Source organism: Castor canadensis, chromosome 1 (assembly GCF_047511655.1).
Source record: "Castor canadensis chromosome 1, mCasCan1.hap1v2, whole genome shotgun sequence".
Taxonomy (NCBI): domain Eukaryota; kingdom Metazoa; phylum Chordata; class Mammalia; order Rodentia; family Castoridae; genus Castor; species Castor canadensis.
The window spans coordinates 156,593,937-156,608,491 of NC_133386.1; the positions used below are offsets into that span (position 1 = coordinate 156,593,937).

General features: G+C 35.6%; 1 protein-coding gene across 5 annotated transcripts in view; it reads right to left on the reverse strand.

The window, feature by feature from the left end:
* Uevld (UEV and lactate/malate dehyrogenase domains) overlaps positions 1-14,555 on the reverse strand; it is a 65,574-nt gene that overhangs the window by 27,925 nt on the left and 23,094 nt on the right. For all 5 annotated transcript variants that reach the window (XR_012435899.1, XR_012435898.1, XM_020180182.2 and 2 more), the window contains exons 4-6: positions 9,152-9,315; positions 4,156-4,291; positions 3,330-3,448 (exon numbers count right to left, since the gene is read on the reverse strand). Coding sequence is in view for 3 of the 5 variants with exons in the window: in XM_020180182.2 (XP_020035771.1) it covers positions 3,330-3,448; positions 4,156-4,291; positions 9,152-9,315 (419 nt within the window). In the remaining 2 variants the exon portion in view is untranslated. The remainder of the gene's footprint in view (positions 1-3,329; positions 3,449-4,155; positions 4,292-9,151; positions 9,316-14,555) is intronic.

Below are 14,555 nucleotides of genomic sequence, written 5' to 3' on the forward strand. Positions count from 1 at the left end.
GGTGTATGTCTGTAAGCCTAACTACAGGGGGGAGGCAGAGATCGGGAGGATCAAGGTTTAAGGCCAGCCTGGGAAAACAACTTGCTAAGACCCTATCTCAAAAATATCCAACACAAAAAAGGGCTGGTGGAGAAGTTCAAGAGGTAGAGCACCTGCCCAGCAAGGCTGAGGCCCTGAGTTCAAACCCCAGTACCACCGGAAAAAAAATAAAAAGTATTAATGGTGAGCTATCTTTTTTTTTTTTTCCATTATTGTATTATTGTTGTACTGGGGGTACACTGTGACATTAACAAAAGGTCTTACAATATATCATAGTTGAATTCATTCCCTCCATCATTCTCCTTTATCCTCCCTCCCCCCAAAAGTGAGCAATCTTATGAAGCAATAAATAAAAGTGACAATAGCAATAAAAGTGACATGCAAGCAAGAAATTATTTTAATTTGAATAATGTGATCCCATTAGGCTTGACTACTGAAAACCAGGGTCTCAGAGGCCTTAACTCAGAAGCCACAGATGGAAGGTTTCCTTTGATGGAATGAGTGACAGAAATGACTTGGTGCACTCAGTAAGTTTGCTATTGTTCCTGAGCTTTTGTTTTCATTTTGATGTCATAATGTCCATTCTGAAACAGTTTATAATGATTTGGGGGTCTATTTTAGCACCTTATTCCTAGCCTGAAAGTCAAAACTAATGCCAGCTTTCTTTTTTAAAACTGGGTAATGACCATAAGTCTAAAGTCAAATTCTATTATCATGCAGTACCCTCTCCACAGATCTCATGGAAAATATGCCACTTGCCTATTTATGGCTCCCTGGGTAGCATATAGGCTGACTTGTAAATTTGAAAACAGCATTGAAATGCCTTAAAGTTTGTGGAAGGTCTTTCTAAGGTACCCAGAGCTCTTCCAGACTATCAAGCATAAAGACTAATTGTAAAGAAAACAACTCCCCTATACTAGCTGTTAGTTATATAACTCTGGCAAGTCACTGAAAGTCTTACTTCATGTAGTTGTGAGATTAATTATATGACACAGAGCCAGCTTATAGTAGTTCTCTCTAAATTGTAGCTATGAATTTTATTATTGTTAGCCACACTCACAAGGGAAATGCAAAGAAAAGTATGAGTTTCTACTTTCATTTATTAGATACACAAAGATCTAAAGGTCTAAAAACACTGGTTGTGGGAAAACAGGTATTCTCATACACCATAGGTGTGAGAATAAACTGATATAAGGGATGATCTGACCATTTCTATCAAAATTTTAAAACATTTTAAAATCTAAATTCAGTAACTCCTTTAACCCATTAATCTCATTTACAAAAATTACCCTATAAGCTTGTAAGTACATGTGAAAAAAATCACATGGTGTTTATATGAAGGTATTCATAGAAATAACCAAAATATTCATCACAAACAATAACCAGGAAGCAGTGTAATGTGGTGGTTTAGAGAAAAGCTTCTCACACTTTAATGGCTCAGTCACTGCGGGTTTTGTTAAAATGCAGATTTAGAAGTAGGATTACACATTTCTAAGGAAATTTTAGATGACAATGTTGCTGGTCTGGAAGCCATACTTTGCCAGTAAAGATCTAAAATACAAAGCACCAAGCCCTGAGTTCAAACCCCAGTCCCACCAAAAAAAAGGAAAAAAGATCTAGAATACAGGCTCTGATAAACAGATTACCTGTCTTCAAATCCTGGCTCCATTTATTAACAGTGTCACTTTGGGTAAACTGGGCAACCTCCCTGTGCCTTGGTTTCTTCATTGTAAAATAGTAAGCACAATTGGGGATGCTGTACAAATGAGTGAAGTGATGCCTGGCATGTAATAAGCATTTAATATAAAGATCTGTTACTGCTAGACTACCACTACTGGACTGCTTACTAGTGTTGCAATATTTGAATATTGTACCTTGTATCAAAACAATATTTAAAAATAAAAATGGAAAAAAGTATCAACCCAGATCGGCACACAGGCAAATAATGACAGTGAGACTCTTCTAGCAGTTAAAAAAATATGGCTTTAGGGTACTAACCTGTGTTTACCAAGGGGAGGGGTGGGAGAAAAAATAATCACAAATCAAATTAATAAAACTTAGTACTGTTACAGTATGTCAAAAACCAGGTTGATTGATATACATTATCTTTAGTTGCATAAATTAGTCCTGCCTTTCTGAAGAGCCAATTAGCAATATGTAATGAGTGCCATAAAACAATTCACTGCTGTAACTCATTGGCACTATTTTTGAGATGATGCACTCCCAAAATGAAGTAATTCATATGGAAAAATAAACAATTTATAAAGCAATGTTTACAGAAGTACTTTATTTAATAACAAAGCAGCAAATACAACTCAAATCTCAATTGAGAGGTAGCAGGGTACACAGATAGAGGGTGAGAAAATGAAACAAAACTATTCCCAAAGGTTAGCATATACTGTCCTTAACAGTCAACTTTAAAATTTTTCTAGCTCCTTGGATATTATTTAATCATTTTCTGAAGTAGAATTTACCTCCATACATGGATATCTTAAATGGAAAGGGAAAAATTTAGATGTCAAACAATCAAATTTTGATGGGAAAAGAAAACCCAGTGTCAGCCACCAAAAAAACATATAGGACAACAGTTATTCTATTCTAGGCTCTATCTCTCAAATGACACAAGACATGCTGTTACCATGATACTGGACCCTGGAGGGAGGCAGGCAAGGCTTTTATCTCTCTGGAATGGGATTTAAGCCTTTATGTAAACAATTTATACAGAAAAGAAGACTGACAAAAAATAAAAAAGTCATAAACTAATGTAAAATATTAACTCAGAAAGTATGATCCTAAAAGAAAATAATTACATAACGCAATCCTTTAAAAAAAAAAAAACCTGCTAATTTTGGAAAGAGCTAAATTAAGTATTATATTAGGTTTTTTTTTCTTTTTTTTTTATTTCCTTTATTCATATGTGCATACAATGATTGGGTCGTTACTCCCCCCTTCCCTACATTAGAGTTTAATTAAACCATTACGATTCAGAAATCACACAAAAACTTGTAACAAAGTCAGATGAATGTCAAGTTGAAGCTTCCTTCTCCTCGATTAGAATGAGCCCATTGTTCAAATCACTTTTTCAAAAACCTAATTCCATGACTAGCTACTAATTAAGAGGTAACAACACTGATGAGAATGTTCAGCTTTCTTTTTTGGTCAACTTACTAAATATATTTTAAGGCAAAACGAAGTTTATTTACATGATAAAATGAAGCCATTATTTTTTGATGTTAAACATAAACTACCTGAAAGTCTACATGTGTTTCTAACCACTGTGATTTACATACCTTTGCTGAGATTGCTAATGTGCAGGCGATACCCAACTCTCCACCTCCAACCACAGTAATTTTATTGACTCTCTTATGCTCATGATTTGTTGAACTCTTTGAATGTATATCAGAGACACCTATAAAGAAAAGGGGATTATTCTGAGAATTTTAAAATATTAAAAAATCTTTTTGGCATACTTTAAAAATATATACCAAAGTTCAGTAACTCAGAAAACATTATGCTAGTCCATAACAGACATTTAAAAAGTACTTGAACAAACGCATGCAAGAATAATGAGTCTTATATTAAGTGTTTTACTAAATAGAGGCTATCTTTTTAAAAAGAGTTTTTCCAAACATTTAAAATAAAAGACTAAAAAAAAAAAAAAAAAAGATTTCCATAATTCTGAAAAAAATTCTGATTCTTATTGCTCTGGTCTACAATACAAAAAAAAGTTCAACTTCCTACTGAAACGTTCCAACCAGGAGTATCTGGCTTTATTCTTGGTAAGAAACACTGAGAATTATACATCTTCTGAATAAGCCAAAAAGCTACAGACACATGTAACGGAAAAAGGCTGGGATTATTAACATATATCAAGTGGTTTTGCACAAAATAAGAATTATTTGTCTGTGACAATAAGAAAATTTTTTACGTTTTAAACTTTTCATTGAAATTGTATAGCGATACCTTAGGACCAATATATAGGGATCTGTATTAAACACAGAAATGTGCATATACATGTGTATTTTTATAGAAATCAAGTAGCAGAGAGTAAAGAATATTAGTGAGAAATTCTAAGTTCACAATTTTTAAGGCAACCTGACTGACAAAAGTACAAACCTTCAGTGATTTTTGCAATATAGGCCAGCAAGTCTACCTGCCGGGCTTCATCAGATGATGATACAGAATACAGGGGAAGCTCCTCTTGAAATTTGGCAATCATTTCTTTAATTAATCCAACAATGACAGATTTAGGCTGCAAATACCAAGAGAAAAGTCACACAAAAATTCTGCTACAGAAAACTATCTCTTTAACCCATATATTGTCACAGCAAAAATGTCCAGTTGATCCTTGAACAATGCAGCTGAAATCTGATTAGCTTTTGGCTCCCCAAAATCTCACTAACAGCCTGTTCTTCACTGGAAGCCTTACCAATAACATAAGTGGTTGATTTACACATACTCTGTATGTCACATGTAAAATACAGTGAGAAATACATGAGAACCATGAAAGATCAGTTTTTACGTAATGTCCAATTTACTGGCAAGATGAACTGAGATTAATGTCACAGTGTTTTAAACAGGTATTCAGATCACAACAAGAGGTAATTAACCTTACACTACTACATACTCTATGTAGTACAATTAACTTTATGCAGTTATGATTTAATATTATACCTTTGTTTACGTTGTTGTTAAATGCAAACGGCACGATATCTGGTCTTTAAGTGTTTGTATAGGTAAGGGTCTTTTTTAGTGCTTTTTTATTTTATACTGGTTTTTGTTTGTTTCTTGGTTTTTTGTTTGGCTTTGAGACAAGGTTTTGCTTTGTAACCCAGGCTGGCCTGGAATTTACAGGATAGCCCAGGTTGGCCTCAAATTTTCTATATTCCTTTAATCCTGCTGGGATTACAGGTGTGCACTACCGCAGCTGGCTTCATAAATTTAATAAACTTTTTATAATAGATTTGTGTATATTCTATGGTAGTAAATGTTAAAATAGATTATCCTTGTATATTTTATGTATTTAAGATACACCAAACTACTCTGAATTTGATATTTCTAGTCAATGTGGTTCATTTGCAAGTTTTTCAAATTGTTGCAAACTAAAAAAAATTAAAAATAAATCCACCTATAAATGTACCCATGCAGTTCAAAACTGTGTTGTTCAAGGGTTAACTGTATTCAATCATATTCTCATTTTTCCAAAACTACTATACAAGTTATGTGATACTTTTAACTATTCCAACACTTTTAATTGAAAAAGAAAATCAAATTTTATTGTCATACAGTATCCTCCCCAGAGAATTCATGGGAAATATGACACATGCCCATAAAATAAAAGGCAAAAATACTAACCAACATCTCCCCAAAGCAGGAAAATAGCATGAATACACTTAGGAGCATAATATGTAGGTTTAGAAACTTTCGTTGTTTAAATTTTTTATTTTTAAGCAATTTCAGACTCATAGAAAAATTTCAAAAATAGCACATACACTTTTCACCCAGATCAATCAAGTGCCAGCATTTTACCACATATGCTCTCTTAGTCTCCTCTGAAACATGTGATGAGAGAAAATCGCAGACATGACGCCCCTTATCCCTAAAACCTTTACTGTGTATTTCCTAAAAGGAAAAAAAAAGATCCTTCTACAACCCTGGAGAAATTCACTTAATCTTTCTGTGCTTCAGTGGCATCAGTAACACAAGTGAATAGCAAGTCCCAAATGGTTGTTACAATCTAAACGAGCTAATGCATGGCAAATAGAAGCTGTGAAAGTAAAATGCATGTTTATTACTATTGTTATGATAAATATTTAATAGTATGCTCATTTTAAAAGTGCTTAATTTCTCAGAGTCTGGGTTTCACTATTTATAAGTTAAGAAAATGCCAGTAGGGTCAAAAACACAAATATCACTGGGTGCCTGTGTCTCATACCTGCAATCCTACTCAGGAGGCAGAAATCAGTAGGATCACAGTTCAAAGCCAGCCTGGACAAACAGTTCTAGACCCTATCTTGAAAACATCCATTACTAAAAAGGGTTGGTGGAGTGGCTCAAGCAGTAAGAGCTCCTGCCTAGCAAGTCTGAGGCCCTGAGTTCAAACCCCAGTGCTGTAAAAAAATAAAGAAAGAAAAAGAAAAAGAAAACACAAATACTTTCAGGGACCAAGCAGATAACATGCAATGTGTGAAGTGTGAATCCACCAAGTATAAGAAAATCTGGACAGATGGTTATTGTGGCAAACTGGAGAAGTAATGCTTCAGGAATTAAAATCATATTCAGAACAAAACAAAAAAGCAAAACAAAGCCACTGTGCTCCTCAAACAAAATTCTATAAGTCTAATGTAGCCCTCTGAATCTCTTCAGGAACATGTCTGCAATCCCTGGTCTAGATGACTTCTATATTTCTTCTATCTCCAAAATTCTACACAATTATAGTGCCAACTGCATGTGGAACTCAAAGGCACTATAGCACTTTTAAATAGGGCAATTTAAATAATATCTTTTAAGACTTGTTTTAGCTTACAATAAAGAGGCTCAGAAAAGTAAAATGAATCAATATTGTCTAAACTAAATTGAGTACAATGTCAACTAAATTACAGGACTATCACAGAGTATGTAGTTAGTAAACAAAAAAAACTATGAAAAGAGATGTCAAAGAAAAACAGAGAGAAGAAACAGGATACAGGAATTCTTGCAATAGGGCACAGATGTCAAAATATGGCGGGGGGGTGAGGGGGTTATTTTGTTTTGTTAGAAGTACCTGGGTTTGAACTCAGGGTCTTGCACTTGACAGGCAGGTGTTGTACCACTTGAGTCATGCCCAGAATCCTCAAAATATAGTTTGAGGATAGTTGGAAAAACAAACTAAAAGCAAAAGGAAATGTGAGCAAGGCTCCTAGTACTGCAAATACACACACACAAAGGAATAACAATGGATGAGGAGATAGACAATTCAAAAAGGAAGAAACATGAAAAAAATATTTCAATTTCTCAAATAACCAAGTAATTAAAAACTAAGATTAAGATGCCATTTTGTCCTTATAATTGACAAGTTTTTATTTTTCATCACATTTAACTGGTAATTCTTATTTAAATCATCAGGTAATGCAAATAAAAAAATTTCATAAAGAAGTCAACTCCACAATGGACAATTTGGTGTGTGTTCTTTCTCTATTTCTTTTTCCTTCCTTTTAAAGGTTTTCTATGTGAAAATCATAGAAAACCATAAAAACAAAGTAAAATGTGCCCATCTTTTTACAACATGACTATTGAATAAGAAGTGATAACCCTAATACCACCTTTTTCTCCAAGTTCACTCAACTCTTAACATATCTATGTCCTTCAGTTCTATAACTTCCTAGGTACATGTAAGTTTATTATAAATCATCCTTTTATAAAATATTTAATTACAAAATGAGAACATACTGTACATCTGTCTAAGTTAATGTATAGAGATGAGCAGAGGTTTGTTTTGTGTTAATAATAATAACTCTATTAGAGAAAGGGTACTGTAAAATTGGTGTCCTCCTATACCGACTGCTAGTGACAGCAGAAATACAACATTTTGTTTGCCTTTTTGGAGACTTATTTGGTAATCTACAAGAAATCCTTAAAATATTTAAAAATGTTTGATCCAATAATTCTATTCCTAGGGATTAACATTAGGAAATTATTATGAAAAAAAGTTTTGTTTTTTGTTTGTTGTGGTGTTAAGGATTGAACCCAAGGCTCTGTGCACACTGGGTAAGTGCTGTACCAAGAAATTATTAAAGATACATCAGATATATACCTTTATATTTAACAACGATCAGGTTCATGTCTGTAATTCTAGCTACTAGCTACTTGGGAGGCTGAGATCAGGAAGACCGTGGCTCAAGGCCAGCCTGGGCAAATAGTTCACAAGACCCCATCTCCAAAATAACCAGAGCAAAATGGACTGGAGGTGTGGCTCAGGTGTTAGAGTGCCTGCTTTGTAAGCACAAATCCTTGAGTTCAAACCCTAGTTCCACAAAAAAAAAAAAAAAAAAATTACAATAGGGTAATTGAGAAATATATTGTGTAATATCATTATGGTGAGTCATGAGGGAACCATTAAAAACCATGCATTTTGGAAATAGTTTAACATGAGGGAAATGCTCAATATAATTTAGATGAAATAGAACATAAATTTGCATAATAGGAGGACCTGTAAAACAGCTAAGCTACAAATATATATATCAATGAGGATGAATTTTATAAACTTAATGCTCAGGCTGGAGGTATAAAATCAGTGGTAAAGTGTTTCCCCAAGACTTTGATCCCTGGCCTATAAATCAAGGCAGTAGTTCGTGGTTCCAGCAACTTGGGGGGCAGAGATCTAAAGATAGTGTTTAAGGCCAGCCTGAACAAAAAAGCTCGTTAAGACCCCATCTCAACAGAAAAAAGCTGGGTCTGGTAATGCATGCCTGTCTTCCCTGCTACAAAGAGGAGGATCATGGTCCAGGTCGGCCTGGGCAAAAAGTGGGAACCTATCTCCAAAATAACCAGATTAAAAAGGGTGGAGGCGTGGCTGAAGAAGAGCACTTGCCTAGCAAGCATGAACCCTGAGTTTAAACCCTAGTACCACCAATAAAACAACAAAAGACATAATGCTCAGTTAAAACTCAGCACGTAACAGATTACATATTTCAATTTACATCATAATTCAATTTACATCAAGGCCAAAAACAGGCAAAGCTACAAATATGTACATGTTATATATAAATACATATACATGTATACACATATTTATTTGTGTGTACATATAAAATACAAGCATCTATTACAGGGAGGAACTGGGAAATCAAGCCCTAGTGTCTTGCTAGTAGCTTTTCATGTGCTTTCTCAAGTGGCAAGCAGTTATAAAAAGACAAGGAACAAACACCAGCTGGCTCCCAGACCAGGAGACAGAAGCTTTGTACAGGCTGTTGTCATGAGGGCTCTGGGACTTGAATCACCCTAGAGAGCTGAATTGCAAATTACTTCTAAAGATAACATGAAGACTGTAATTGAAAGATAATGCAGTATGCTTATACTTTGTACCATCAGAATCAAACAGAAACTTTTTGAAGAAAATGCAGGCTGATCTTACATGGCTCCAGTTCTGGAGATAGGGCAAATATATCCTGCCTTGAGCATCAACATGTTTTCCAACTGAGATTCCCATATTTGCAGTTGGCTTCAAGAAGCAAATGGGGGGAGCAAAAGGGTGAGAATCCAAAATCCAGAAACGAACTGGTATGTTATACGTATTACCTATTTGAGACAAAATAAACACAGCTTCAAACAATAATTAAGCATACACATTACATTTATGATATACCAAGGTGGCACTTTAAGATATGAGTAGCTGGGTGTGGTGGTACATGCCTGTAATTCCAGCTACTCAGGAAGCTGAGGTAGGAGGATCCGATGTTTGAGGCCAAACAACAGCAGGACCCTGACTCAAAATAAAATGAAAAAGGGCTGGGGATATAGTTCAATTGTAGAGCATTTGCCTAGCATGCAAGAGGCTCTGGCTTTTATCCCTAATCCTGAAAAGAAAAGGAAGAGGAGGGGAGGGGAGGGAAGAGAAGGGGAGGAAAGAAGGAAAGGAGGAAGGGAGGGAGGGAGGAAAGAAAGTAGTCAAGTTTACATATAAAGGATTGAAGTAAATCAAGGTCTGTTTCTCCCATTTTATCCACATTGGAAATATATTCTTTACAATACCAGTATAACATGTGAGGAAATTAATTAAGACAATGACCAGCTCATACAATTCATTCCAATAAATAGTCACAGGATCCACTGTGCCATTAGCATGGGATACATCTTTTCTATGTAATTTTCTTTGTCCAAACCAAGCAGAGATATTGTACCTTCCTTGAAAAGTAGTGGGTATCTCTATTTTTATATACACTGAAATTATTTACTTACCAGCCTGCTTTCCTATTATACTGTAAACTTCTGGAAAAGATTATTTCTGATTCACTTATATATCCCAGCACCAAGTATAATGCTTAACATACTAGCTGCATAGTAAGTTTTTTTAGCATGGGTATACATGCCTGCTATCCCAGCACTTGGGAGGATGAGGCCCAAGGATCACAAATTCAGCCAGCCTGGGCTACATATTAAGTTTGAGGCCAACCCAGACTATATAGCAATACCCTGTCTCTAAAAAGCAAAACAAAAAGTTTCTTAGCTGGGTGTGGTGGTACCCATCTGTAATCTCAGCACTTGGGATGAGGAAGCAGAAGGATCAGAGTTCAAGTTCAAGGCCAGCCTGAGCTACCATGAAACACTGTCACTAAAAAAACAAAAAGTTTCTTAAGGGCGTGAGGATATAAGGAGTGTAAATATGGTGGAAATATTGTGTACATGTGTATTTATATAGAAAAATGAGCCCTGCTGAAACTATTCCAGGAATGGGGGAAGAAGGGATAAAGGTAAATGATGGAGGGGGTGAATTCAACTATGATATACTGGAAGAACTTTTGTAAATGTCACAATGTACCCCCAGTAAGTAACAAAATTTTAAAAATCAACCCCTCAAAAAAGTTTCTTAAGTAAATAAGAATGTACAAAACAAATGAAAAATGAATGAATGAACCAAATGGAGTTTGATACTTGCCTCAAGAGCTGAATAAGTAAGATAGTATAACACATGAGCTGATTAGATACATAGAACTTAGAGGTGAAAATAAACTTAAGTCACCTTGCCCAGTGATTCTTAAATTTTAGTGTACACAAGAATTACCCAAAGAAAATGAAAAAATATGCAAATTCATGGAATTTATCTTCAGAGATTGAGATTTTAGTAGATATGGACAGAGCTCAAAAATCTGCATTTTAAACACCCCCCCACACACACACACCCATACACTGCACAAGATTATGATGCAATAATCTGTGCATCTTTTGGAAACACTGAAAGAAACACCACCTTTTGGAAGCACTCCAGTATTGTTTACAGAACAGGAAGTAGGCTCTGTAAGTGATAACTACAACAAGATCAAGAAATGACTTAATAGGTCTGGGAGTGTAACTCAGTGGGAGAGCACTTAGCTACCATGCATTAAATCTCCAGCTGGAATAAAATAAACTATTTAAGGACAGTTTATTGAGCATATGCTCTTCCAGTTTTAACCATACAGGTCATGCCTACCAAGAGTAAAAATCTCTGACTACCTTGGTTATCAGGAAGCCCAAAGGCAAACTCACTTAAACTTACACTAGAAAATTATCCTAACTGTTCTATCTCTTAATATGTATTCCTATCTCATAGTCTTAGTGAATATGTCTTTTGATTTACTTAAGAACATACTGCTCAGGACAAGAATTCTTAGTTCCACACGCTACTAAGCTATAGGACTTTAAGCAAGTTACTTAACTTCTCTGTGTCCCAATTCCTTCTTCTATAAAATGAGGATAATAGTAGTGCCTATCTCATAGAATTGTTGTGATGAAATGAGTTAATGTATGTTTACATGACACAGTAAATACCGAGACTGGATAACAGAGGGAAGGTAGCATGAGAATGAAAGCAAGTTAAAACCAAGGGAATAGAAAAGAATTCAAAGTGAACCAAGAACCAGGAGCTAAGAATAAGCTGTTGATAGGTCACTTGAAGGTTCTCACTCCCCATTACCATCTAGTAGCAAACCATGCTATTAACCTCGCACTGATGATTTGTCCAGACTCTGGATAAGCACATTCTGGGTAAATATCTCAAGAAAAACATCTGAGCTGGGCACCAGTGGTTCATTCCTGTAATCCCAGCTACTTGGGAGACTGAGATTGGGAGGAACTTGGTTTGAGACCAGCCCAGGCAAGTAGTTCACAAGACCTCATCTGCAAAATAACCAGAGCAAAATGGGCTGGAGGTGTGCTCAAGTGGTAGAGCAACTGCTTTGCAAGCACAAAACCATGAATGAGTTCAAACCCCAGTCCCACCAAAAAAAAAAAAAAAGAGAGAAAAAAGAAAAACATCTGGCAATACTCATCCTTGGACTAAAATGAGACCTCGTTAAAGGAAAATAAGTATCTCCTAATGATAGCTTTTTCTGTCTTATCGTCTAAAAAATATAATTAAAAAAAAAAAAGTACCTGGCAGATCCAAACACCTATCTTAATAAGGAGAGTTGGTCTGGGGGAATCTAAAACTTACCAGCTTCAAAACATAAAATATGTATGAGAAAAGGTTATTGAGATTATAAGATTAAAAATACAAATAAAAATCAACATTAATTTTCTCAGTATTCACCATTTTCCCAATTAAGAAGAATATATGAAGAGTCAGGCATGGTGGCTCATACCTGCAATCTCAGCTACTCAGGAGGCAGAGATTGGGAGGATTTCGGTTGAAGACTAGCCTAGACAAAAAAAATTAGCAAGATTCCATCTCAACAAACAAGCCAGGCATGGTGGTTCATATCTATGATTCCACTATGTGGAAGGCATAGGTAATATGAGGCTATCGCAAGCAAAAAGTAAGAGACCCTATCTAAAAAATGAGTCAAAATGCAGAAAGGAGTGGGGGCTGGCTCAAATGGTAAAGCGCTTGCCCAGCAAGCACAAGGCCCTAAATTCAAACCCAAATACTGCCAAAAGCATACAAGAATAATGTATGATAAAGTTTCTCTGACCTTGCCCCAGATAAATGATGCTCCCAGGACTCAAAAATGCTTGGCAGAGCAAGTTGTTTGACCAAAAGAGTGCCAAATAAAAGTTACAAAAAACAGACACTCCTGTCACAAGTCCCTTTAATTAGTAAGATTACCTGAGAACTCATGTCTCCATGCTTGAGTGATAAGATCAAACTTTACAACAGCAAAATGACTTCAATAGCACCAGGTGCAGGCATAAAGAGCATGACTATCTGGAGGAAAGCTGAAGTTAAACTCCTTCCCACACATGAGCTAGTATAGAAAGCCCCAAGGAAAAGGCCACAAATTGTGTACCACCTGCATACAAGCTCTCGTGTGCTTACTCTGCATTAGGTAACTAATAAAATCTTTGCCCCTTCCTACTTTGTGAATTATTTCTAAATTCTTCTCATGAAATGGGACTCAATACCAGTCCTCCAGGTAAGGGAACAGGGTGACAAGTCGAGGATCTGATTCAGATCCTCCTTCATCTAAGGTATCCCATTTCCAAATGGTGTCCCATTTTGGAAATAGGCCAGATAAAAACAATAAATAATTCTCTTTTTCACTACTATCTTTTTCTCACTAAGGAAATCTTCCTTCCACTGAATGTTACTGTTTCCATCTTTCTTCCTCCCCAGTAAGCACACTGATACACAGTCATATCTACACATTAGAAACACTGAAGGAACTTTGAAAACACTTGAAATTTGGCCAATCCCCAGTGCTTCTGATTTAATAGGCAACAATTTTTGGGTTTTTCTGGTGCTAAGGATTGGACATACAGCCTTGCACATGCTAGGTAATTTACTCTCTTACTAAGATACATCCCCATCCCCAAACAACATTTTTTAATGGCTTCCCATTTAATGCTAATGTACAACCAGGATTAAAAATTAGCATATTATAGGAATACCTGGGATTCTATTGGTTTGATATTGGCCTTTCTCAGAACCATACACCTTTAATTTTTATTTACATATTTACAATATGGGCTTCAGCATACCCATATCTATTAGTCCACAGATAACCCTATGATTGGGCTGGAGGCATGGCTAAACTGGTAGAACACCTGCTTATCAAGTACCAAGGCCCTGAGTACCACCAAAAATATTTTTTTAAATAATACTATGATTATAGAGTCATGTAATTATAGCACCATAAAATGACCAACAGGTACCAAAACACATCATTACATTCTTCCAGAAGTTACTATCTAATGGTGATATACTCTAGACCAGGGTTTTCCAACAATTAGTCATAATAAATGGTCAGGAAATAACCTGGATAGGCTAAAAACAGTATTTTACATGAAATTGAATAGAAAACAGAATATATGACAGGTAGTAAGATATTTCAGTTATATATACACACACATATATGCTAGCTAGCTATATAAAAATCTTATTATAGGTCATACTCAAAGCATTTGAAGGCCACTGTTGGTGAAAAAGAAATGTTTATGTTTCTAAATATAGCTAGAGTGGTAGCCCAAACCTTGATGAAGACACTTTCTGTATTAATTACTGCACATTAAAGGAAAGAAATGTCTACTAAGTTATCCCCCTGGTTGATTAAGAACTTACTACCAAGTCAGACATTGTGACACATGTATAGTCCAAGCTATAGCTGAGGACTGAGACAGAAGGATCACTGGAGCTCATGAGTTTGAGACTAGCCTGGGCAACAATACAGTGAGACTCCATCTCAAAAAAAAAAAATGATTTTTTAATGTTCATTGATGAGCTATGGAGGCATAGCTCAAGTAGTAGAGCACTTGCTTAGCAAGTACAAAGTCCTGAGATCAATTCCTCTCCACCTCAATAAAATGTTCATTAAAAAAGTAAAAGAAGGCCAGGTGCCAGTGGC